Source organism: Aptenodytes forsteri, unplaced genomic scaffold (assembly GCF_000699145.1).
Source record: "Aptenodytes forsteri isolate BGI_AS27 unplaced genomic scaffold, ASM69914v1 Scaffold79, whole genome shotgun sequence".
In the NCBI taxonomy this organism is placed as follows: Eukaryota; Metazoa; Chordata; class Aves; order Sphenisciformes; family Spheniscidae; genus Aptenodytes; species Aptenodytes forsteri.
In genome coordinates, this window is record NW_008794776.1 from 1,038,332 (window position 1) to 1,064,491 (window position 26,160).

The window sequence follows — 26,160 nt, forward strand, 5'->3', positions numbered from 1 at the left end:
TCATGTGCTCATTCATGAAACAATTTGGAGTGTTCAGCTTTTTTATCTGCATTCAGACTTTTTAAATTATTTGTTACAGACATTCCTACAGATACAGGCAGTTTACACATGTTTCTTTTGATATGCGGACTTCGACGAGTGAAAGACCCTCTGTATTTAGTAGATGTATTTTCAGGTAGGTACCTGCTACTTGAATACCCTTGTTTTGTCCCTGGATTCAGATGCATTTCTTTTCATGTTTCTAAGTTTGGCATAAGCTGTTTTATTCATTGCAGAAAACTTCATCACATATTTACATTTAAAAAAAGAGATGCTCGTGTAACTATTGATCTGTTCAACACATGATTTCTGTACTGCGCCTTTTCCAGCCTGCTGGGAATAACAGAGCATTAAAATCAAAGCAATATTTGATGATTTTACTTGCTGGGAAAATTATTTTGCTGTTACATACAGTATTAATGGAAGACAAAAGAAGATTTCACCTACGTCAAAATAACTTTTTTATCTTACTGTCCTGTGGCTGTTACACTGATTTGCATGTGTGCTAATTAATATCATTGAAGTTACAAGCAAATATTGCCACCCATCGTTATGGCTCAACACTATAAACTAGGCTGAAGTTTTCTCCTAGTGACGTAGGTGAATGTTTTGCCAGGTTCTATTTGTGTCTGTAAAAGGTTCAGGTATTCCAAGTTGGAAATTTAGCCTCCACTATTCAGCTTTCTTTTATAAGCCTTAACCACCTTGTGACGCTTAGTAACAAATGTAGTTTATTAAAGTCAAGTAACTGGTTTTGTTCTATTCTGGTATTGAAAAAGCAGCAGATTTCTCTTGTGCATATAACTGAGTATTAATTGTAACAGTTGCAGTTGCTTCCACATGTTCCTTTACATAGGAAAAAATTCAAAACATTTTGTCTCAGTGGCCAGAGTCACTGCATTATATAGAGCATTGTTCTCTTGAGATGATTCAAAGTTAATATCTGAGCTTAGTTAAATAACCCTTGAATCATAAGAGATTGCATGAAGCAGAAATGCTAAGTACTAACTTTCAGATATGCTAATCATTTGAATTCTGAGGAGTACTGTGAGGGCTGAGCATGAAATCTGGTCCACATACAGTCTTTTAAGTAGTAAAACGATATTTGACTAATTCTTCTTTATTCATGCAGCTATTTACATTGATTTCAGAGAAAGAATTAAATTAAAATAAAAATTAATAATATGGATTAATAAAAAAGATGTTCCTCTTCTGTTTTAGATTGGCACAGAAGGGATCCCAGTGTCCATCTGGGCATCATTGGACCTGCAGTAAGTTGTTGTAATTTTTATTTTATTTGTTTGTTTATTCCTAAATACTTCTGTTTACTCGCATCTGAATATCACAATAATTCTTTCCAAACGGAACCTGAGTCAGAGGACTTCTAACTGTTACAGAGAGAAGAAGGTACAAACCTAGCAGTTGTAAAGGCTGTTCAACTGTGGAAGTGGAAGCGATTCCAGTGCTCGGACTTCCAAAGTTCGGGGTTCTGCTCTTGGCTAAAAGGCCTCCTCACTCAGCATGTGCTCTGCGTTTGCATTGCAAGAGAGGAAGCAGCTAAGAGGGTTTTTCTAAGGGGGTATGCACTGAGATAGCCCAACTCTATTCAGTTGGGTTTTTATTAATGCAAACTTGTTACCAATAGCACTAAAAAGGTTTCCAGCAGCTGTAGATTTGTTTTATATATACTGATTTTTTTTGTTTAGAAGACTTGGGCTAGCTTTATAAAGGGCATTTGCAGCTGGATTACTATAATTTTATATCTAGCTCAAGCACATGACTTGATAATGCTATTAAAAAATATTATGGTCCCCTAGAACAAAACATTTAGTGTTTCATTTGACTACAGAAACAACTTCAGAAGATAAAAAGTATCAAAATATTTGGATTCTAATATTGGCTTCTGTTTTTATACCTGTGGCATAGTATAAAATTTTTTAGAGAATCAGAAAGTACTAAAAATGTGAACTCTTGCAAATAAAATATTAGAAATGCCTATTTCAATGTGAATAATTTATAAATGAACCTATCAAATATTTTGAAAGGCAACAGTTGCCATCTAGAAGAATTTTTTTAGCAGGTATTGTTAATGAGGATTTTTAATACTGTGAGGGTGATATCAGATGTTCATTATCCCTGTTCTTCCATCTTTTGTTCACGTGGAGGATCGCGTCTTTGTTCCATTCCATTTAGATTTTGATGCCATTTCTGGTAGTTTCAATTCATACACAATTAACAGTTGTCAGCAGGTGCAAAATGATGTTAGGTTTCTGTCTGACACCAGACAGCAAGGACAGGGCTTGAGCTGACAAATAAAATTGGTGAAGTCTGTTTCACATTTCTAATCTGAGTGCACTAAAGCCCTGGGATACAGGTATCTGAGAGGGAAGGTGGGGTTGAATAAAATAAATAAAATCAGAAACTAAGTTGTTCTTACATGTCCACATCTCAGATTAAGCTTAGAGTTGGTATCATTCCTTCCAAACAAATTATATGTATTTTAGTAAAAGTGCTGCCCAATATTAATGTGAGATTTCATTTTTTCCCCCTAAGTCATAAGATCCTGTTTAACAAATGTGGAAGTTACAACTTCTAATTCTCTCTTTTCACAACAGGGTCAATCAGTTAAATGGCAGGTCTTCTGTGATTGCTAACTCTCTTTAGACAAAACGTACAGCTGGGTTGCCGTCTCAAAATGTTGTCATGAGTTTCTCAGCAATGGTTTGCTTTTCATGAAGCACCAGCTCCTGAAAGAGTTTAAAATCATTTAAAAACGTATTTCTCCCATAGTACTAAAATACCGCTAAAGGATGAAAATAAATTTCAGCTCTATTGGTATTTAGCTCTACTTTTCTTACTCATGTTACTTCTCAAACCACAAAATCTTAAGAAAATCAGTGCCATTATCTGTGAAGCAAGTCGTATTTATTGTGACTATTTTAAAAAAGCACATTAAGATTATATTAATTAACACTATAAAGAACAAAAGGCCCACACGCTCGTTTCTGCTTTGCTTCCATAAGATTATAGTCTTTTCCCTACATTTGCTATGCATGATTGTCTCAAATGGTGCAATCTAAGTAATATTGCAGGATTGGGTCCTGTATAATGTAAAATTTTTAGCATTTATCTCCTCTTCCACTTTTCCTTTTGTTCATTTCTGTAATGAAATTTGAAACAATGGCTAATTTTCAGCAGCTCTGTATGCCAAGAATAGAAGCATATGAAACTTTAAAAAAGGCTACAAAACTTGTGTCCAGCTGTTGGGTAACCTCTTGAAGCCCACTTTGTACTCTCTGCGTAATTCTTCACCGTTCTTGTAGACACTACAGAATATTGCTGTGTTTATAATGATACTGTTTTTCATTGACAGCTATTTTTCATCTGTCCGACTTCTTTCCATGCCCATTGAGACAGTTTTAGTTGAATATCTGCCTCCGCAGATGGAGGGACCTATCGGGTCACGTAGCCCATCTATTTATAAAAGATGGCTGTTAACCTACTGTATGTTTTCTGGACTAGTTCTAAAATGAAACAGCTGTTGGCACAACTAAACTAAGCAACTAGAGGAAGTCTAATAACCTGCTCCAGAACATCCTAGAGCACAATAATTAGGAAAATCAGATAGGAGACAAAGATACAATTTCAAATTCTTTACCCTGCTGAGGAATATGAAATTCTGCCAGCTACGTCCTGAATAAGTGTCCTACTCACTGAGATATTTTTTAAAAAGTAAGAGCTACTGCTACCATTAAGCTGACAACTCTTCTAAACCTTTGTTTGCTTGTTCTTCAAGAAAAACTCCCTGAAAATGAAACTTTTGTTAGAAATGTTGAAATGAGCTGTTCCAATTTTTCTTAAAAAGGTTCTGTATTTTTTTTTAGGCCTATTAGTTTTGTTAATTTAGATCCTAGTTGCTAAATTGTTTCAGCTGAATTAAAACTATATTTTTTACAAGTTGTTAATTGTCCCAAATTGCAGTAGTAGAGCTACAGGTTAAGCCAGAAGACAATTTCCTTAAGCATTTAGTATATGGAAAAGATGATGTAGGATGGCCGAGTTTAGTATGTTCACAAGGATCTTGTATTTCTGGTGCATTTGCTGCAGGCAAATTGTCTTGCAGACAACAGTTGTGTTTTCAGTTGTAGGGGAAGCTCAGTCTTGCTGAGCGTATTCAACAGTCGGTCAGATAAAAATTGTAATGTGGGGTCACCTGCTGCTGTGAATAACGCTGATTCCTTTCATAGTGATGCTGCCAAAACCTCACAAACCCGAGCAATTGAGCAAATTCTTCCTATCCGTATTGAATATGCTTGCAGGGCCACAGTAGTCCCAGCACTATAATGAAGATGTTTCTGGACCATTGCTTCTGTCTGAGTTAATTTTTATATGACAGCAATTTAATATAGTGTGTTTATAGAAGATTTCCTAGATTTTGATCGTGGTAGGCCCTGTGCTTAACAGGCACCTTCATCTTTGTGCAGCGTTTGATCTGTGACTTTCTGCACCGTCAAACGTGTCTCAGATGTTTCTTTGCCTGTCAGCAGAGTCGAACTTCCCGAATAGCATATCTGGTCCTGTTAGGTGTGGTTTCTTGCTGTGTGCTCCCTCCCCTTTCCATGTGTCACCGCATCTGTTCTGATAGAAACTGTTCATGCAACGCAAGCTGCCTTCCTCTGATCTCTGCTAAACTGATGAAATGTGCAGCTCTCTGAAGGCTCTTCCTCTGGATGGATGATTTTTTAACAGAAGATGATAGGTAACCGATGATCATATTTGCCTGCTACGTTGATAGGTAAAAAAATAAAATGTGGCAACAAACACTCTACCTGTGGAAGAACTGGATCATGGAGACGTTTTGGGTGGAAGTAACATCCTTTTCTTTTCAGTAGCTTTTTCTGAGACCGGGCTAGGTTGCTAGGCATCCTGCCATAGTCAGTTGGCTTTGGAAACATTCACATCTTTTAAGTGCATTTCCAACTTACTGAACAGCTTATGTTGTATCTAATTTCTGTTATATTGAGCCTGTGGTTAGATAACTGTGCCCCCTCAAGTTCCTAAATGTAGCTCAGGGGGATCACTTCTCTAAGTCATTGGTACACCCATCCTGAAAGTAATATTTTAACTGAATTCTCATATTCAGGCCAGGCTTCTTGGAATATCTACCAATAGAAGAATACAGCTTAAAGGATTGTTCTGTTTATGAGGCAGATGGCAATTTCTTGGCTTCCACAGAAGTAGATGGGATAGAAATTAATATCTTACAAATTTATGAGTCACAGGCTGTAGTTTTTCTCATCCTTCTAAAGGTAGAAAAGCCAAAGACCATATCCCACTGCTCATTAAATCACTTGCAAGTACTCCATTGATTTTAATGGAAACAGAGTATAGTTCCTCATGAGAGGAACTCAGCATCAAAATAGTACTTTGGGGGAAAAGCTGAAAAGATATTTATATAGAAATAGCAATTATGAAGTTCAGTATGACATATCCAAGGAACCTGTGACATGACATACTGGTTTAGTGTATGGATCTGTATCATATATTCTGTCGCCAGGATCAGGTAGTGCCTCAGGAAAGAGCACTTGATTTTCCCCCCTGCTGTTGCCAAAAATAGTTCCTTAAGCAGTTATGCAAGCCTTTTATTTCTTGCATTCAGTAGGAATTCATTCCTTAGTGCAAGAGTGATTCGCCTGAATCTTTTAATTTATGAAGCCCTGTTTTCATGAAATAATTAATCTTGTGTCCAGAGTACACAATCGTAGTTATAAAATAAATTCTGACTTTTTTCCAAAAGAGTTTTCTAAAATGCTTTTTGAGTGTTCTCTATCTCATGTGAAAAAAACCCCAAACCCAAAATATTAACATGCGTTAAAAAAAATAAGCCATGTTGTTCCCAGTACTTAAAACTGCACATGCTGTGCCAGCTATCATAAATTAATCTGATATAGTCAGTCATCTGTAATAAAAAAAGTCTATTTCTGTTCTTCATGTCTAGTTAAGGATTTCCAAGTTCTGTGTATTTCTTTTAATGATGTTAAATGAAAATAGCAGACATAGTTAAGCTTTGTAAATAAACCTGCTGGAGTTAATTGCCCAGCTTAGACAACTTTTTAATAACTCTAGCATGCCTTCATGTTAGACTATATTTTAGAATTTTGTGTTCACTAGTTTTCAAACAAATGTTTCTGTCAGCGCATAACACCTATCTAACTGTCTCAGTTTACATGCGGATTGCTTCTTGTGTTAACTACAGCCTGAAAAGTTCCTTTCCTTCCTCACATTGGTTACACCATACATAAGGGGACAGACAATTGCATGGCACATCAGTGCATTGTTCCTCACTTAGACAGTAAGTTGTCAAATCAGTCATTTGAATCATGTTAGCCTTAGCAGAGTCATCTGAAAACAGTCATTCATGTTAAATAGATCTAGCTCTAATTAGAACCTGCAGCCAGAGGGATGTCAGGGGAGAAGAAGTGGAACCTCCCCTTCTGACAGTAGCCCAAAGCTATCTGCATTAGAGTAGTCACGTAAAAGTTTAGAGTGGAGTAGTCAATTCGCGCTCTGCTGTACTGTGCACTCACCCCCCTAGCTGGATATTCTAAGTGTCTATCACTCACAAGAGCGCTTGTCTGAAGAGTCAAATGTAACTACAAGTTGTGGTATGATTTTAAAACTCAGCACATTCATGCATTTAAATATTTTAGTAAAAAATATGCTAAGATTTATTTTTCTTTTCTGGGTATTTCAAACATACGCTATAGTGCTGAAGTAGTGCCATATACCTGTGTGTATATTCCTTTCTAGGTTGATCCACTTTTTACAAGCGAAGTTAAGGAAAAAGTTAAAAGGTAAGAAGTTAATGTTGAGCCTTTTTTTTCTGCTCCAGATGAAAGCAGTTGGCTGACTAGCTTTTTAAATCGTGTGTAAATGCGCTTTTGTATATACAAATGAACATACATGCACAACTCTGTATGACTAACAAATGTGTACTGATTATGTGGCACATAACATTCTCAGACTAGGTATTCTACACATTTTAAGTTTTAGAATAACCAGTAGATCTCTTCATGTTTTGTGTTAAATCACATCTGATTTAGTGTGATTCATATTTATTATTCTTTTGGGTCTTTTCATTCTTTCTTTCATCCTGGCTTTTGCAGGATTTTGCATGCTTGCTGCTGGTGGGTAAATTAGGAGATGGACAAGATAACCCTGTATAGCTTTTTTCTGTCCCTAGTTTATATGCTTCCTGATTGAAGGATATAAATGTTAGAGAAACAAGATTTTTTGTGTGTGTCTGCAGAACCTAGAATTGTCTGACTTGAACAGAGCCACCATATTATGTCTGATTGATAATATCTGATAATAAAATCTGCATAAAATATGTGTTTTGCAGTTCCATTTTTGGAGCAAGAGATAATGTTTTTTGTTTTCTATGAGGTTATTCATGGAAAACATGACTCCTGTAATCATGCATTTATACTCCAGTTGATACAGTTACTTATCTCTACAGAAGCTGGATGTTACTGCACAATCAGAAAAGCAACGTTTAACAAAGTCTAGTTGACAGGGAGCTGGTCTTAATGTCAAATGCACTTGTGTTTCCATCTGGCTTAGTGATCGCATGTTGAGGTTAAAGAGGCAGGAGCAGGCTCATCAAGCAGAGGAGATGCTGGCTTTTCAAAAATGATCACCAGTCTTAAAGATCTCATTCACTTTATCTGAGACTGAACACCTAATTACCCTATTTTTCCACCCTTCACCCTTGATTTGATTGACCTTCGTTAATCTGAGGAAGATGAGGACAGTAGAAATGTAACCCTTCAGAACAGAAGAGTGCTTGTAATGAAAGAGGAAGCAGAAGAGATCTTTCAGAACCACATTCCATCCCCAAAAGCCAGCATCTGAAAAGTCAGCATCTCCTGCAGTTGACCATTCTGATGATCGCGCTCCATTTCCCTAAGTATTTAAACTGTATGTTTTTCATAAGTTTCTGCATGCATCCTCCTTATATTACACAAATTCTTTAAGGGAAAATTGCACCCCTATCAATTGAACTCGGCTCCTTTGTTTATGAGACTGATTGTGGTTAACAGAGCATGGTGTTAAGTGATCAACTATAAAACTTCAGAACAACAGACAATGAAGTGGCAGATAGTGTATACTGTATTGAGTTTATAACCGCATTGACAGATAGAAAGCTAACAAAAACATGGTAAAGTGGCTTGCCCATGGGCAGGCGATTGTTAACATCAGAATCATGCCTGAATTGCTCTGACCAACTTTCATCATTGCCGTAAGTTTTAGGAAGAATTGTTAGAGTACGTTCTTAGGAGGTGTCCTATTTGTGTGCATTTTATTTCTAGGGCACCTGGAGTACATTTATTACAGGAGGTGCCACAAGATGATCTTCATGCTGCTATGAAAAGGTGCTTTGCTGTGGTGAACAGCTCCATTTCAGAGGGGATGTCTGCTGCAATTCTGGAGGTAATCACATCTTAGTGGTAAGGTTTTTCAGTGAGGTTACAGTGAATCTGAAATTGCCTTTTATCACTGGAAATGTGTGTCAACATTTTATGTCCATGTTTCAAAGCTAGTGAAGACAAAACTAAAGTATTTCTTTTTGCAAGTGTTAGTAATTAAGGTTTTCTTCCCTTGAACTGACAGGTTTTTATGCTTTATCTATTTATTTTTTAAAGGACAGAATGTAATTTTATCAATCCTGTTAAATTAACAATACAGACCTGAGATGTAAGAATCATTCTGATTTATTGGGGTTGTCACTATTCTTGATTCAACATCTCCTTCCGTATAATGTTGCTAGAAAAGACTTTCATTTACTTTTATATCCTTTCAAAAAGCAATCTAAGAGCTGTATTTGGTTATTTAATTCTGAAGTGATTAATGAATGAATGACATGCTCAATTAATTTTTTTGCCATCAGTATTGAAAATTAATAACCAGGTTTATTTCGTACCTGTCAAAGTAGGGCACTGCTTAGTATCAAAGGCTTTCTGGGAAAAAATAAACGTGCTTAAAGTGGAAGTTCTTTGGGCAGACGCCTTTTACTATTCCAGTTTTTTTGGTGACTGCTGAATGGTGGTTCGTGATGATCTCAGAAGATCGCAGAAACTATTACATGATTTGTATTAATGAATCTCCTATTTCTGTTTCTAATGAGTAATCACATGTTGCATTTCCAGCATGCTTTTCTTCCACACACCTGCAAGTCCTTCATAAGTAAGAACTAAGTGAGCACTGTAAGAATTATGAAAGTTAGGTGATGGTAAGATAGCAAATGTGTATTTCCCTTCTAAAATGCCAATGCTCAGAGGTGGAAGCAGATGCTGTTTCACAGCAACAGTTTCTGTTTCTAATGAGTAATCACATGTTGCATTTCCAGCATGCTTTTCTTCCACACACCTGCAAGTCCTTCATAAGTAAGAACTAAGTGAGCACTGTAAGAATTATGAAAGTTAGGTGATGGTAAGATAGCAAATGTGTATTTCCCTTCTAAAATGCCAATGCTCAGAGGTGGAAGCAGATGCTGTTTCACAGCAACAGTAATCTATAAACAATAATTACTACAGACATTCCAAACTTACCAGTGTGGCAGGCTAGACAAATTTTGTATGTCTGGTAGTTGACATGAAATGGAGTGTACCAACACAGTACACAGCCACAGCTAAGTCAGTGACTCAGAGAAGTAGAAGTTAAGTAACTGTCACCTCCTCCTCACCAGTTACATGTTCCCTTCAGGACTACTCACATAACAGTTGACCAAAAACCAATATCTGATTTATTTCCTGAGAGTGTCAGTGAGTTGGGGGGGGAGAAAAAAGCAAACCAGAAAGACTGTTAAGAGACACAGCATCTGCAACAGAAGTGCAAGTGTGCTTGGCCTGATACAAATTGTTATGCAAACTCAGGACTGATGCGACAATTGGTATAGTTTTCCCCCAAATTTTCCCATCAGATTTGAGCAGTTAAAAGGCACTTTCCTTAGCTTTTATCTGGAGAGGGAGCAATCTTGTAAGTTCAGTGTCTTAACAAATATGTGGTAACTCAAAGCAAAAAGATAATGCCAGGTTACTTCAGAGGTAATGTTGAGCCTGCTTCAGGAATTACTGATTTTCGCTCTTCTCTTTTGAAGTTGCAATTCTGACAAGTTTTCAATCTGGTAACTATAAGACTAAATCAACAAGGAAAGTTTTTATTTGAGCTCTACTCTGTGTGACTGAACTATTAAGTTATCCTATCAGAGCTATTAAATAGTCAAATACCACCTCTAGTGGAAAGCTGTTCCTTTAAGTTTCCACTACACAGTTAATGTCGAGTAATTTATTCCCAATTCATACCCAAACCTGTCTAAAAAAAAAAACCAACCTCCAACAACTGTTCTTCTCACTGAAAATTACTACACGAACAGAATAGTAGATATTTCCTGTTATATTTCTCTTCTTTCTCTAAGGATTACAAGACTATCCTGGCAAAGAGCATTCTATGCAGGATGTCTTTATATACACTTGCAACATTAGCTTCCTCCATTTTGATGTTTTTCTTACATCAGAAAAAATTATGTATTATGATGAATCATCAAGAAGTATTCATTTTAATTTTTCATGCTGAATTTATTTTTTTATGTATGTATTTTTATACATATATAGTAGATTAGTTAGTATTACTTTTTTCTCTTACATGTAGCTGTGCATATCATGTCTTAGGCTAGTCTTATGATTGATACATTTAATTCTACTGAAGACACTACCTTTACTAAAACCAAAGTTAACCAACATTTAATCTACCTTTAAGTCTTAATCTGAGTTTAACAGCTAAATATGCTAAAATAAACTGACAATTGACCATAGTGGAAAAATTAAATTCTCTCTTCTAAGTGCAAGACCTGACCTATAGTAGGCTGTTAGCTATTTCCTTGTACATGATAACTTTTTCATAAAAAGAAGAGAAAAAGATCCTGCTCTCCTTTCTTCTGTTATTACATTGGTGGAATAATGTCAAACCTAATAGTCAGGTTTGGTTTGTGTTCATGCATAATCATGTGTTGAAGATAAAATGCAATTTCAAATATTCTGAAGTGGAATATTTCCTCCTGGAAAACCTATAACCATAGATGTCACCCACTTCTTTCCAGCAGCCTCAGTCCTATATTGCCTTGTTGTTGAATAGTGGAGGAAGGACAGCCTAATCTCTGAACTGATAACGCATAACTTGGAGTTTATCATGGAAGTCATGTAACGGATAAAAAGAGCTGGCACGCTTTCAGAAGCCTGGGCATGCTAGTTACAAGCAAATGAGTTACCAATTACAGGTGCAAACTGAAATCTTGCATTATAGGAAGGAAAGTCCAATAGACATGGCACGGGTGTTGTGAGACAACAGCTCCGGTCCCAGCTGAGTCAGGGTTTTCTACAAGCAGAATTAGGTCTTCAGTTGTCTTTTGAGAAACTATTTGAAGCTTGCCCTTTTTAGTACCTCAGACCTGTTTGAATTCTTCTTCTAAAGTTATAAGGGTTTTGGTATTGTTTGTCTGTTTACTAGACAAGTTGGACAGTGGGATTTGATGACATGCTTATAAAATATCCTACTGTAAAAATCTCTCTCTCAGAGGAAGTGTCAGTCTAATAAAGTCAAGTCCCTGCTTGAGATGGCCAGCAGTAGGAAGGGCCATCTGTTAAGATCTTGTTAAATTACTAAGGCAGAAAACTATGTATAAAAATCTTTGGTCCTAGGCTGGAGATGACATCGTGCTTGAATTTGGAAATGCAACTTTCGTTCTCTTGAACGTTCAAAATTTAACAAGGTCATGAATCTGTAAACAGTATTTTAGTATGAGATAAATATATAATAGATAAATGAGATAAATATGTAATAAAATCCATTTCAACCTGCCTTAAGGTATGAAAGAACTAGAAGCCATAACTAATTTAAATTGTCATCTAGTACTGATATCTCAGAGATTTTGCCTAACTGATCTATTTTTTTGTTTGGCATTTGAAGAAGAGAAAACAAGCATTACAGCAAGCATTTAAAATACATCTCTTCCTCAGAAAACTCAGGAGTTCTGCATGTTCCTGGGCATGTGATGGTGAAAAAGGCACTACTACTGGAAAATTTTATATGTTCTCTATATAGTTGGTAAGAAAAAGCTTTTGACTCCGGCACCATTTCATCAGAGTACTTTTTCTGTGCTCTCAAGAGTATTCCAACTGTTGTAAAAATAATTACATTGTTATGCTTTTACAAAAAAAAAGCCAATTAAAAAAAAACCATCATAGAAAAAAAAGATGGCCAGATTCTGTTCTGCCATAGGGCAAAATCCAGTCTTGGGCAACACGTGAAGTACAGGCCTAGTAGTTTGGAATATAAGCCATAGCAAACTATAAAAATAAAAAACTAAAAATGAAGGGATGTTGTAGAGCAGTAAAATTGAAGAGGGGCCCACAAAAAGATGCATAGGCTAGGAGGAAGAAAATGAGGGACAATCCAGAAGACAAAATAGTAAATAAAACCTGTATTTACTCTATAAGCCTTATAGTGCTGGTTAGAAATGCTTGTTGTGTAACATGCTTCCAAAGCTGAAATTTACACCCTGCATCCTTCTGAAACAGCATTAAAACACATTTGCAGTCAGAATAATGTAACAAAACAGATGGCCAATGGACTAAAATGTTATTTTATGCTGTTATTTGTGGAACCTAGGTCAGTAAATTATATATATTTTCAACAATGCAAATGATTCTTTTTACTGCTCAAAAATAGACTAAGTATCTAAATTAAATTCTAAGCCACTTCATGCAGTAATTATTTACAGCCCAATCCATTTGTTTAAGGCTAGCTGGTATAAAGCCAGCCCCTTATCTTATGTATTTGGCCATCTGTTCTGTCTTTCAGTAGCTATAATTCATTGGTACCTATGTGTTTTGGGACCTGAAAGTTTTCTTATGTAGCAGTTACTGCCCTCCAACTCGATGAGACAGAAGAAATGTCTTTCCCGTTAGAGTTCAGAAATTTTGGAAAATGAAATACGAACTTAGTGATCAACTTCAATGAGTCATCAGCTATGTAGCATTCAGAAACAGAAGTGAATGAACGTGTCTTGTGGCAAATTTTTTTTTTTTAAAATGTGCGCTACAGTTCAATCTAAACTGCAGCACAGCAATACTGTGCCAGCCTCAGCAATCACACCATTAGGTACAGTCCAGCACAGAACTGTCACAGGCCACTCACGTATTTGATGATCACTATTGATGTGCAGCCCAACGGCACAGCGTCCACTATTCGTTGCATCTGACATGCTCGAATCCAAACTCCTCTTTGTCTTCCAGGTAACTATAGTGGGGATAGCGGCACTTCCAACTGTCAGTCCTGGGGTGGTTGTGCTGTGTTTTGTGTGTTGTCTTCTTTCTGTCTTTCTTTCTTGCTTGCTTTCTCGCTTTCTCTTTTCTCTTCTTTTCTTTTCTCTTCTTTTCTTTTCTTTTCTTTTCTTTTCTTTTCTTTTCTTTTCTTTTCTTTTCTTTTCTTTTCTTTTCTTTTCTTTTCTTTTCTTTTCTTTTCTTTTCTTTTCTTTTCTTTTCTTTTCTTTTCTTTTCTTTTCTTTTCTTTTCTTTTCTTTTCTTTTCTTTTCTTTTCTTTTCTTTTCTTTTCTTTTCTTTTCTTTTCTTTTCTTTTCTTTTCTTTTCTTTTCTTTTCTTTTCTTTTCTTTTCTTTTCTTTTCTTTTCTTTTCTTTTCTTTTCTTTTCTTTTCTTTTTTCTTTTTTTCTTTTCTTTTCTTTTCTTTTCTTTTCTTTTCTTTTCTTTTCTTTTCTTTTCTTTTCTTTTCTTTTCTTTTCTTTTCTTTTCTTTTCTTTTCTTTTCTTTTCTTTTCTTTTCTTTTCTTTTCTTTTCTTTTCTTTTCTTTTCTTTTCTTTTCTTTTCTTTTCTTTTCTTTTCTTTTCTTTTCTTTTCTTTTCTTTTCTTTTCTTTTCTTTTCTTTTCTTTTCTTTTCTTTTCTTTTCTTTTCTTTTCTTTTCTTTTCTTTTCTTTTCTTTTCTTTTTCCCTTGAACGGACAATCACTTGTTTGGAAAGTAGCCAGACCTGAAATACTCTTACAGTTTTGTTTTTTAAAAGGAGAAATACAGAGAGGTGAGGAGAGGGCCTTAGGCAGGTGACAGTGCGCACTGACACTTCACTGCCACCGTCAAGCTCTTGATTTTCAATTCAGAAGTTCAAGTACAATACCTTCATTCCCTGTTCATTGAATGTGTTTGAATGAGATCAACAGCCAGCAGACTGAACACAAGGACATTTAAGCCTGTCAATAGGAGGGGCTGAAAAAGAGCTGAATCAGAAATTCTGTCTCTGAGATGTTGGTGCTTCTGTGAGAACCCCGTGTTAGGTCTATAGTTGGGTAATTAGAGCTATAAGGTCTATAGGTAATTAGAGCCAAAAGCGACTTCCTTGACCTGCAGATTCAAAACCTGCCAGGCAGAGTGGGGCACCGGTATCTCTCGTTTCCTGGGTGAACTTTGAAGTTCTATGAACTTTGCTGTACTGATAAGTAGATACTGTCATCGTATGTTTTTGTAAATCTACCCTTGGAAAACAGATTTGTTTTGTTTAACAGTGAAGTCAGAGCAAATGACAAAATAATTTGTGGATGACCAAAAACTGTATTTCCTCTCACCCAAATTACTTACTTTTATTTTAAAAAAAGCTGTATCTCAACAACTTTAGACACATAGGTAAATTCAGAAATCTGGTCTGTAGTTTTTATATTTCTCATTTATTTATTCTGGTTTGTGTTCACTTCATTAATCTGTTTGTCTGAATTACCTCCAGCTGATCCAGTAGTTTCTGATCTGAAGTGTAGAACAGGTTATTTCATTAAGGGTTGTTACTATTTTTAGAGCTAACTGCTGCAAAGCATATGTTCATGCCAGAAGGACTATAGAATTTCTTTGTCCAGAGAAAATTCATCTGCAGTGGTGATTTAAACAGTGTTTCTCTTGGATATTTTAAGCTATTAAGACATGTTGCTAAGTCACAGTAGTCCCTCACTGTTCAAAACATAATTGGTTCCGTACGTTATCAGCCAGGGTATTTTTGTCTTCAATTTTGTCCGAACTACAGAAAAGCATGGTTTTCTCCTTGGAGTTTTGTTTTCTTGCTATGTAGACTGAAGTAAAATTGCTCCCCATCCGGGAGCGAACTGACAGTAATTAAAAATGCATTCACCCTGAAGTGACAGGGAATCAGTATGAGACAGATTGAAGATTTGAGGGAGTGAATTTCTTTCTCTTGTTTGACACTGTGATAATTGTACAAGTTTTTCTGGGTTTACAGTCAGTGCATCTCAAGACTTCCAAATTCATCAATATTAATTAAAGTTTCAGATCAGAATATGCATGAATAACAGAGTTGAGTGGCCAGGGTTTCTTTCTCGTTTGACACTGTGATAATTGTACAATATGAGTTTTTCTGGGTTTACAGTCAGTGCATCTCAAGACTTCCAAATTCATCAATATTAATTAAAGTTTCAGATCAGAATATGCATGAATAACAGAGTTGAGTGGCCAGGGTTTGCACACTAGTTACTTCAAAATTGAAGCTGTATTTTTAAAAGTTGCCAGGTGTTAGGTCTCTTGGAAATGATTTACTAGCTTTGAACAGATGCTGTGCTGCATCTCTGCTCCTGATTCTGGAGGCAACCTGAAATGCTACGATGTTGAGACCCCACACTTCCTTTCCTTTTTTTATGTATATACATACATGCACACATACATATACATACAAATAAATGAATAAATACATCAAGCAACCAGCCCATAATTTATGTGGAATCAGATACTACTTCTTCAGATGTATTCCTTGGTCTCTGAGAAGTCCCATACCAATAGCTTTGTTGATAATACGTTTTGAAAGCATAATGTGTTCTGAAAGCATAACCTTGGTATAAGGTTATATATATATATATATCTATATCTCCTCACCTTGGTATAAGTTCAGTCAGAAGCTGCATCACTGCATACTTCCCTGCATTCCCTGAACGCTCAAAAGCTAAGACAGGCTATAGTAACAGATGCTGTCAAAAGAAAAACTCCTTCCAGAGTCCTACATGACCAGTAGGAATCAGAACTGAGGAGAAGGAGCCAAGTGATTTCCACGGTCACCTTCACCGTTGTTGAACTGCCCCCATCTCTCCAGTTCTGCACATTGTAGAAAGTCTGTGAAAAGTGTGTTTTAATGGAACAAGAGAACAAATACTTTGTTGGGGAGAACTGGCTTTTTGTGCTCTGAACTAATCTTCTTATCTATGCGCAATAACGGTAGGAGTTACAGTGACAACCTTTGATCTGAACCTTAATTTTATCCTCTTCAAGCCTGCCATGTCAGGAGCTTCCAATGGGAAACAAACTGCATACTTTGAGGTGGAAAAGAATAAAGGATGAAACAGCTATCCATTGACTTTCTGGATTGATTGCTTCGGATAGTATGCACAAAGCTACAAGACTAACAAAAATTATAAACAAAATATTTCATATAAGTTCCATATAGGAGATCACCTTAGACGTAATGTTTTTCAACTAAAAAGTTGGAGAGATGGGAAAGAAGTTTGGTTTGTTGCTGCTTCTTTTCATTTCAAAATTGTCATCATTAACTTATCAAAATCCCTGAATCCCAATAAACTGTTGTTTCCTTTCTTTATATTCCCCTAGGCAATGGATTTAGATATTCCAGTGCTGGCAAGGAACATTCTTGGGAATGCAGCAATAATAAAACATAAGGAAACAGGACTGCTATTTTCAGATCCCCAGGTAAGAAAACAACAAATCCTTAGACCTTTCCCTTCCAAAAGTTAGGTTTGTTTTCCATTACATGCTTATGCCTGTTTGGAAACTTGGCTTTTACTCTCAGCAGTTTTTCCCAGATTCTCCTAAACCTCTAGGTGTTAGACTGCCTTTCTTGAAGCTCTGCTGTTGTCTCACATTCACTTTGCAGTTCACTAAACTTTTACTAGGTGTCAGCCTTGCTGAATGCTTGTCTAGCCCGTGCTGCTTTAGAGCCTGCCATCTGAATGGGGCTCGGTTCTCATCAACTTGTTGCACTTCAGTTTTGAAGGTTCCATAAGCAAACCCTGGAAGAGATGCTATGCATATGTCGTATTTCCCTTCAAGTACTGACTCAAATATGAACTCATTTTAGACAAGCAGTAGCTAACCGAAAGAGAACTGTGAGCCTGAAGTTTTAGATAATACATTATCTATAATTTCTAGCAGTAAGTCTTAATATAAAGCATTATTAGGTCCAAGATATTGCTCGTTCAGAAAATAATTAATGACTAAAATTAAGTGAAGTGTTAGAATGGAGTTTCTGTGAAGATAAGCAAGAGTGGGGAGAGAGGGAACACTACCCATATTTAAATGCTGGAAATTTTCATTTCAGTATATTTTCCTGCATTATGGCTTTGCTGTTACATATTTGTATATGTTGTGGAAGATGACTTTCAGACACAGATTCCCTTAGTGTCTTTATCTAACTCAAAATTAAAAAAAACTTATTAGAATAGTCCATTTGATAATTTTGCAAAGTAGAAAATGTATCATATTTATTTACTTTGTGGAGTGTGTGATTAATGCATCCTATTAAGCTGTGTTTCAGGAAGGTGAGTTCTCTCAGTTAGTTTTGGAGGCTTTTTAAATAGAAAAATTCTTGCAGCTCACGGTTTGTTTGGTTTTTTTTTCCCCCCTGGAATATTCAACGTTATCAATGGTTTCTACAACAAAAATTCTTTTTAACTTCTGGAATTTATTTTGTTGCAGAAGGCTTCCCTCTTCTTGCAATATCCCTTGGAAATGGGGTACTTCCAGGCTAGTGGAGGCTGAGATGTAAAGCTATTTTGTAAAATTATTTGCAAAATTTTGTAAAATTCCCTGCAAAAAGCCCATTAACTTCCATATGCTTCTTCAAAACTTCAAGGATATATGATCATGTTGAACACTCAGACTGATGGCTCTCCTGATATTAATTCTGATACATTCTGTTGCTTCCCTCAACATGCCGGTTATATTTGGCTTGGAGTTCAAATACATTATTCATACCAGGCCCAATTAGCTTCATCATACATCCTTGTAAGAAGCCTCTTCTGTGATCTCCAAGCATCCTACATTCCAAGTGCTTATTTGGAATAAAAATAAAAATATGCTATATATTTCCTCACTTAAAGGGAAGTGCAATTTTAAGCACAGAAGTAGTCCCAGTGACATCAGTGACCCTGTACAAATGGCTAAGGACTTTCTTTTATATCAGAACCAGAGTCACAGGCTGTAAATATGTCTGGAACGCTATAATCTTAGTTTATATAAACCCCTTCTGCCTGAGCTCCTTTCTCTGCAACGTACTGTGCCGAAGACCAGAAACCCCCCTATTCTGCTGCTGCTTGTTGACCCCCTTCTTGCTGTTATTCTATCTCCGTAGTACGCAGAATCTCTTTTAAGTGAAGATGGTAACTTGCATTACCATATTAGCTATCATACTCCTAGGTGATATTTGTACTGGAATCACTAATGTTTGTGCAGTTACCTTATCTTAGAAAAGAAAGAAATATCCCTGCTTTCTCTCTAAAACAACAATTGTATCTCATTTAATAAAAGCCCTTTTATACTTCCATTGGTGTCAAGTAACGTATAAACTATCAAAGTTTGCAAATGGGTCAGGAAGATACTTGTTTGCAGGCTAATACTCTAATCCCACTGCAGAGTTGTTGAAAAACTTTGTTCTTGCAGAGATGAGCTCAGAATGCCAATCATCATCACTCATGGTTTCAAAGATAAAGTAACCATTTACTCTTGTTCCTTATCTCCCCAAACCATATCAAATACAGTTTTTAAACCACTGTACACAGTCTATCAGAGGATGAGAGTTATATTGGATCAAAGAAATGTGATTAAGTTAGAACACTTACAGTTTCAAGGTATTCCTCATATTGTTATTTTTGGAAGAAGGAATAGTCTGCCCATGGCACTTTGAATACTGCCTTAGAAGATTCAGTCTGACAATAGGGATGGGAAAACATATATTCTGGTAAGAAGTTTTCTGTTTTTTTGATACTCTGATTACTTTGACATCTTAAGTATCTGGTAAACTATTTTTCTGATGTAACCTCAATTGTTAGTTAGGGGAAATGCTTTCAGTCATACAGAGAGATTAGTATTGTATTCAGGTGCTTGGGAAAGTCTGTCTCTGTCTTGAAGAATCTGGGCCACCAAAGATTTTTAAGAAAATGTCAAAGAAATTCTCATTGCTAAGTTTAGTGGAGCCTATCTGGTTGTGATGATAGAGACTGTGTCATAGGTCAAGAGTAGAAAGCATTGCTTATTTTCAAGTTGTTACAGATCTGGGGAGGGAAAGCTTTAAAATACGGTTAGCTTAGATATGAGCAATTGTGTCTGGTCTGTGGACTATCTTATCCTTTGAAAGCTAAATTAGAGGGATATAAATTGACCATTACACAATGAGAATCATTTTAAACTGTGAATGCTGTTGGGTTTCTTCTTTTATTCTTGCTGAAAGTGAGCTTTTGTGGCTTACAGTAGGAAATTTTGTGCATAATTATAGTCATCATTAACCATTTGCACATAGGCTGAGGCTTCATGACTGGAAATAGCGAAAGCCTTGCCAGTCACGGAAGACAATACTCGGATGGAAACAGTTAATGTAAAAGTGAAAGCTATGAAACGTTTTGTCCTTGATACTATATCATCTGTGCACATTACTTTTAAATCATGGTTTGATCCTGCCACTACTTGAATTTATAAGTTTATGGAATATTTGACACTGAGTTAATGGACCTGAAATAAAAAAATAAATAAGAGATAAGAATAGCCAGTGGCTTTTGGGCAATAAATAACACAAAACCATGTTAAAAGGGTAGACACAAAGAGTTATTCAGCATCCTAAGTTTCAAAATTACCTGTTCAGCATCTGTAAAAGCTCACAGAAGGAGCTAAATAAACAGAAGGAGGTAAATAAACGTCAAAGCCAATAAGAGAGGGGCCAAGCATAACAGAGTTTGAGAGAGAGCAGGACCTAGAAAGACTCCTGTTAGCAGAGACAACTTTTGAAGTGGTAAGAGGGAAACGCAGCTCAGCTGAGTTCAGGCAGCAACATTGAAGGTACGTTGGGCTCCTCTGCCAAACATGGGTCAATGCCACTTCTACCAGGGCTTCAAGCCAGAATATAGCCGAAGTTTTTAGACTGTTGAACCTTCACACTGAATAGACTAATTTGCAATTTTTGGCAGTGCCAGCAATCACTGTTTATACTCCCCTAGAAATACTGGCCCATTGCCCTGTGAGGTACATAGATGTGCCAGCTAACTTCTGAGCTTTGTCTGCCACTAGGTAGATCTGTCGCTATTCTGAATTTTCATCTGGTGCTTGCCTTCCCTGGGGTGATTCTCTGTTGTTTAAGAATCATGTTCTTTTATCTGCTGAAGCTGATATGAAATGGTTTAATTGCAGACTTACTTTCATTATATAAATAATATATTAACCATGCATCTTCTTTTCATTATGCGTGAGCTGTGGCACTGGTGTAGTTCTCGTGGTAATTGAAGGAATATTAATTCTTTTTACTCAGCACACACATTTTCTATCTCCCAGATACCTGTACTTCTGGGTCTCTGCAAAATATTATACAGAATTTCTTTTAGATACTATGTAGAGAAGCTGACATTTTCTTTAAAGATGATTGGTCAATTTACCAGGAGAAAAATGTATTACAGATGTTGCTGTTGAAAAATGCCTGTGTTTGAAGTGAAGTACTACCCATAAAAAGGGCACGTGTAGTATCAGTTCTAGATGTACATAAGATGATCTTCTCCCCTGTTTTTTGTGGGATGTGGTTTACTGCTGAGGTTCAACTTTTACACTGTGTTTTTCTGTCACATATATAGCGTGACATACATTTCTGTATGTGAACAAAAGGCTTGTTAGAAATACGGATGTCCCCCAAGTAATAAGTTAGCATGCATATCACCTCCTTCATTTTGGCTGCTGAAGTGCATACCCTTATGTTTGATAATTGAAAAGTAGTTTGTGAATTTTGTCCCTCTTTCACCAAAAGTGAAGCTTACTTCACATCTACAACAAAATATGAGTGCACAAATATTTGTGCACATACCACTTGCACAAATACTTACAGCTGATAAAGAGACATGTCATCACACCGTAAGTAGTTTGTATATCATGGGCTTCTAGAAAAGAAAAATTAAATGCTCGATTTTCTGAAAGAGCTCCGAGTTCTGAATGTCTGCATAGTGCAAGTGGGAGCCCGTGCTTCAGACTTACCACAAAACTACAACTGAAATGCAAGTCAGGTGGAGTTAAGGGAGGCACCTGAAAAATGAAGTTATTGCTATCTGAAGCTGAGCATCCAAAACTGAAAACAAGCTAAGCCAGCTGCTCAAAGAGTATGAGGCAAAACCCAGATAAGTCATAGTGAATCTTCCCATTGGCTTCCAGTCAGATTGCAAGTCACTTGCAGGTGGTCACGTTTGATTAGTAGAAGAGGTAGGGATAAAGCTGAGAAGTCTTTATTCTCAATCTCCTGGTATTTTTCCATTTGCTATTTCTCCCTCCTGCAGTTTCTCAATTTTTATGTTTTGTAGTCAGTTTGGCATTTTCCTGAAATTATCCCCAGCATTAAGTATTGTAACTGTGAATAAGGATCTCATTTCTTCTATCATTTACATGTTTCCAAGTTTTTGTCCTCTATATCCACATTTTAAAGGAATGCTAATAGGACTACCTGTTAAGAAATGTTACGTTGCTGCTTCTGTTCTTAGGTAATTTACATAAATTATTTTTAAACATTAAATAAAATCCTTCACAGGAGCATAAAATTAAAGTTGGAATGTAGTTCAGTGTGAACAGTATTTATTACTGTGATTATACAGGCAATTGGATGAAGCCAGCGTAAGTCATTGGTGTGGTTTAACCCGGCAGGCAGCTAAACACCACACAGCCGTTCGCTCACTGCCCCCCGCAGTGGGATGAGGGAGGGAATCGGGGGAAAAAAAAGTAAAATTTATGGGTTGAGATAAAGACAGTTTAATAGGACAGAAAAGGAAGGGAAAATAATAATAATGATAAAAGAATATACAAAGCAAGTGATGCACAGTGCAATTGCTCACCACCCACCGACCGATGCCCAGCTAGTTCCCAAGCAGTGGTCACCGCCCCCCGGCCAACTCCCCCCAGTTTATGTACTGAGCATGACGTCACTGCTCAGCAACATCTAAACCATCAGTGTGTTATCACATTATTCTCATGCTAAATCCAAAGCACAGCACTGTACCAGCTACTAGGAAGAAAATTAACTCTATCCCAGCTGAAACCAGGACAGTCATGTAAGACTTTCCCACCTTCCCTGTTCTGTATTGTTGGCAGATACGGAGGAAGGAAAAGAACATGTCTCCAAAGTTGGAGTCACTGGCTGTATCTGCAGTGTGTGACAGACAGCTTCAGGGTACTCTCTAGACCAGACTCACCTGTCTTCTTTAGGGACAGTCTCACAAGCAGTCAGAAAAACTCTTCAGACCACGTGGGTCCCAAGTAAGGAACTGAACACACTAGATAAATTAGCACATACCTGAATGCAAGGTAGTTGTGGATGGAAAGCAGGCTGGATGCGAAGCATGTGGCCCTCGTGGCTATTGCAGAGGTCACTCTTTCAGTGACGTGTGGACAGAACAAAGATTACAAGCAGTACTGATTTTATGTAAAATAAGAGGTTGTTGTTAATATGCATGTATAAAAATCATCTTATTCTGTTACCTAGTTACAAACCTTTCCAACAGAACTGATGTGCATCTCTGACTATTTAAATTTCATGGCAGTGATGCATATATTGATAGTTTGTCTTGTCAGTGAGAGTCAAAGCAGTGATTATAACATGTTCAATGTGATTTCACATATCAGTGTTTCCCAGGCGTCACGTTATAGTTATGTATTATGCATAGCCATCACTTGCGTTACAACAGCAACACTGATTCTGTGGTAACCAAAGATTTTATATCTGTATATGTATTTATATACGCTGTGTACTTAGGTTTTCAGGTATAGTTTGCTAGTTAACCTAGTGTTGATATGAACCCTGGTCTTATTTGTGATATTTCCTTTCACAGCTGACAGATTGTGTAAATAATATATCTCCTTCTGCCATCCTTTTTGTCCCCATGTCCCTATGCACTTATCTTCACTACCAATTGTGTAGTAATGTATTATCTTAATTTTCCATTGACACAGTAGCTATCCGCTTTTCTGAGCTGAACCAAGACACTATTTTGCAAAGATCTGAGTACATTTGTAACCAAGCTGAAGTATTGGAAGTTGTCTCTTGATAGAAAATTAGACCAGCTGCTCAGAATAGATTAGTTCAGACATCAAGTCTCCTTTCACATGTTTGAAGTTTGCAGTTTCTCTTCCCTTGGACTAAATTAGAGTGGCAGAGAAGCAGGCAAAGGAATAGTTGTAATCTGCAAGGTCTAGTATTTTGCCCAGTAAAGTGAAAGGAAATTCATATATGGCTTTTTTGCAGAGCTTGCTGAGCCGACACTGCTGTATCTGTAACTGCCCAGATGCAACTACTCCAGAAGAGCTTGTTGCTGCATGCCTGCTCTTATCTTTATACTGTGACTATATTTATGTAGTGAGTTTTTTAGTCTTACCATAAAATTAACTAAAGATGTCACAGTAGCAATGAGATGTAAGTTTAGCTGAGCTGAGATCAAACAATCTGATGCCAGCTGTCCTCCATGCAGGAAACCAGGAGAATTATTTAATTTATAACCAGCCTGTTTTTCTAACACTTGGGTAGGCAAACAATTCTTGTGTCATTAAATTTGTTGCCCGTATTTGCCCTAATGGTCTTGGGATTGTCTTTTTTTTTAAATGTCTTAGTTGGTGGGCTGCGTAAAATAATATATAAAATAATTATTTATTGATCATTGTTTATAAATAAACTATGGTACTTGACCTTGAAAAATGACTTTGAACAGCTTCATGTATTGGCTCACAGTAGAAGCGCTTTACCAAAATAAAGATACGGGTACAAGGTATTTCAGTATCATCAGAACTTCAAGGAACTTTTAATTTATTATTTTCTTTATCTTTTTTAGGAGTTTGTTGTGCTCTCCGAGAGTTTGATGAATGACCCCATTATGGAAAGAGAAATTGTAACAAGGGCCAAAGACTACGTGAAGAAACATCATTCATGGGAAAGTGAAAGAAAAGCCTATCAGAACCTTGTCCTAAGACTCCAGTGAATTGCAGGACTACAGCTGATAGCCAGCAGTCTGTGTAGAGCACTTTAATGATGGATATGTAATTAGGTTTGGGTTTCTCTTGGTTTCTTTTTAGAAGAGATAGTAAGACATGCATTATTATTCTATTCAAACATACCAACATCACAGGAGTTGCCTGCTACTTCAAACTAATCAAATTTATCTGATTCAGCACACTGTCTCTAGTGTACCAATTCATCACAGACCAGTATCATTTTGTAAGATCACATAGGAGAAATATACCCCTTGAGCAGACACAAAATTTTTGTTGTTGTAAGGCCTCAAAGGGAGGATGGTTTCTTGTACACAGTGGAGCACTCCACCACATAGAGCTTACATCAAATGTTCTGATCATGTTGCATCCTAGCCAAACTGCAGTAGCAGTTTCCTTTCCAATTATACCAATCTGAATGTATTCAGGTACATGTGATGCACATATATGTTCATAAAGCCAAGATTAGTTATATATACAGAGTATGAAATTATTAACACGAAAGCTTTCTTAAGACTGAATGATCAACATGTCTATTGACTGCATAATGATCAGGGGGCCAAAAAGCAAACGGAGTGTTGATGCTTGGGGAGAGTGAGGGGTATAGGGCATGTTTTGTACTGCTCTCTAAGTACCTGAATTGCTTTCAGATAAGCTGATATGGCCAAACAGCCCTATGCCTGCATTTTCTCTTGGGTCCTGGGACTAGAGCAGGAAGGTTGGCACAGCACCCGACAGCCGGACCTGGCTTCAGATTCCAGAACTGCACAGTGCTGCCTGCAGCAGCAAGACGTGCGTGCAGGCAGAGACGATTTGTTACATAAACTACCTCTTAGTTAGCCAGTTTCTTTGGTACCTCTGTGATTTACTTATTTACTAAAAGATTTATGAGAGCTGTAAAAAGGGGTGAAGGACCGGGGGGAGGCATTTTCAATTTACTATGTATTTTGGTACTGTTCGTTCTCATTTGTGGCTTTCAGGATATATTGTAATATACTGCAGCAGGCTGTTTTAAAGTGAGACTTATCTGTGCTTGAAGTCCATACTAATCATTCCTGCCAGCCCAGTGATTATGGACATACCTTTGAATCCATAACTGGTCATCAAAGGACTTAACATTTATAGAAAAAAAAGAGGGTAATATTTTTAACTACTTGTTATGGGGAAACTCTGTTTATAGGCTTGATCCTGCCCCCATGAGAACCAGTGAGAAGTTTTCTATTGATTTGAATGATTGTTGTATCAGACTTTTCTTTGTAATAATGAAGTTCACTGTGTATTTTAAGCTTTCCTCTTTATTTTTGATGTTTTGCAACTGTTGGGACAGTAAACAAGAAAGTAATTTGAATGTCGTAAATTGACTTCTCCGAAACTTTCCCCCCCTTTTATTGTAACGGGCTTCTGCTCAGCATTGCCTTCGGTAACACAATCCCCAAGGGCAAAACTGGCCGGATTTCAAATACGAGGATTGCTACACTCCCTTTTGAGCACGTTTTTCCTTCAATAATTTCTGGTGTGTCCTTTGACGTGCTGGGACGTAAGTACATCTGCGCTAGTTCTCAGTTTAAAAGCCACCAGCCAACATCTGCCACTGAACAGTTTCTAAATCTGCAACTGAAGCAGCCTGTTGGGTTTTCCCTGCTGTCTCAGGAGCAGCTGTATTTCTTTGGACACCTCCGTTACCAGTGAGTAGTGAGGCCTCTCGTGCGATTGCAGTGTCTCTTTTCGTCACAGCAAACTATGTATTACAGGAGGGACCCCTAGAACACAGATTTTCAG

General features: G+C 36.9%; 1 protein-coding gene across 1 annotated transcript in view; it reads left to right on the top strand.

Annotated features, from left to right (window-relative positions):
- The window catches only part of GLT1D1 (glycosyltransferase 1 domain containing 1), a 57,158-nt gene extending 31,405 nt beyond the window's left edge, over nucleotides 1-25,753 (top strand). Inside the window, exons 8-13 of the mRNA XM_009274369.2 lie at nucleotides 80-175; nucleotides 1,261-1,310; nucleotides 6,850-6,893; nucleotides 8,412-8,532; nucleotides 16,762-16,860; nucleotides 24,225-25,753. Of these exons, the coding sequence (XP_009272644.1) occupies nucleotides 80-175; nucleotides 1,261-1,310; nucleotides 6,850-6,893; nucleotides 8,412-8,532; nucleotides 16,762-16,860; nucleotides 24,225-24,371 (557 nt within the window). The 3' untranslated portion in view covers nucleotides 24,372-25,753. The remainder of the gene's footprint in view (nucleotides 1-79; nucleotides 176-1,260; nucleotides 1,311-6,849; nucleotides 6,894-8,411; nucleotides 8,533-16,761; nucleotides 16,861-24,224) is intronic.
- Nucleotides 25,754-26,160: the final 407 nt, after the last annotated feature.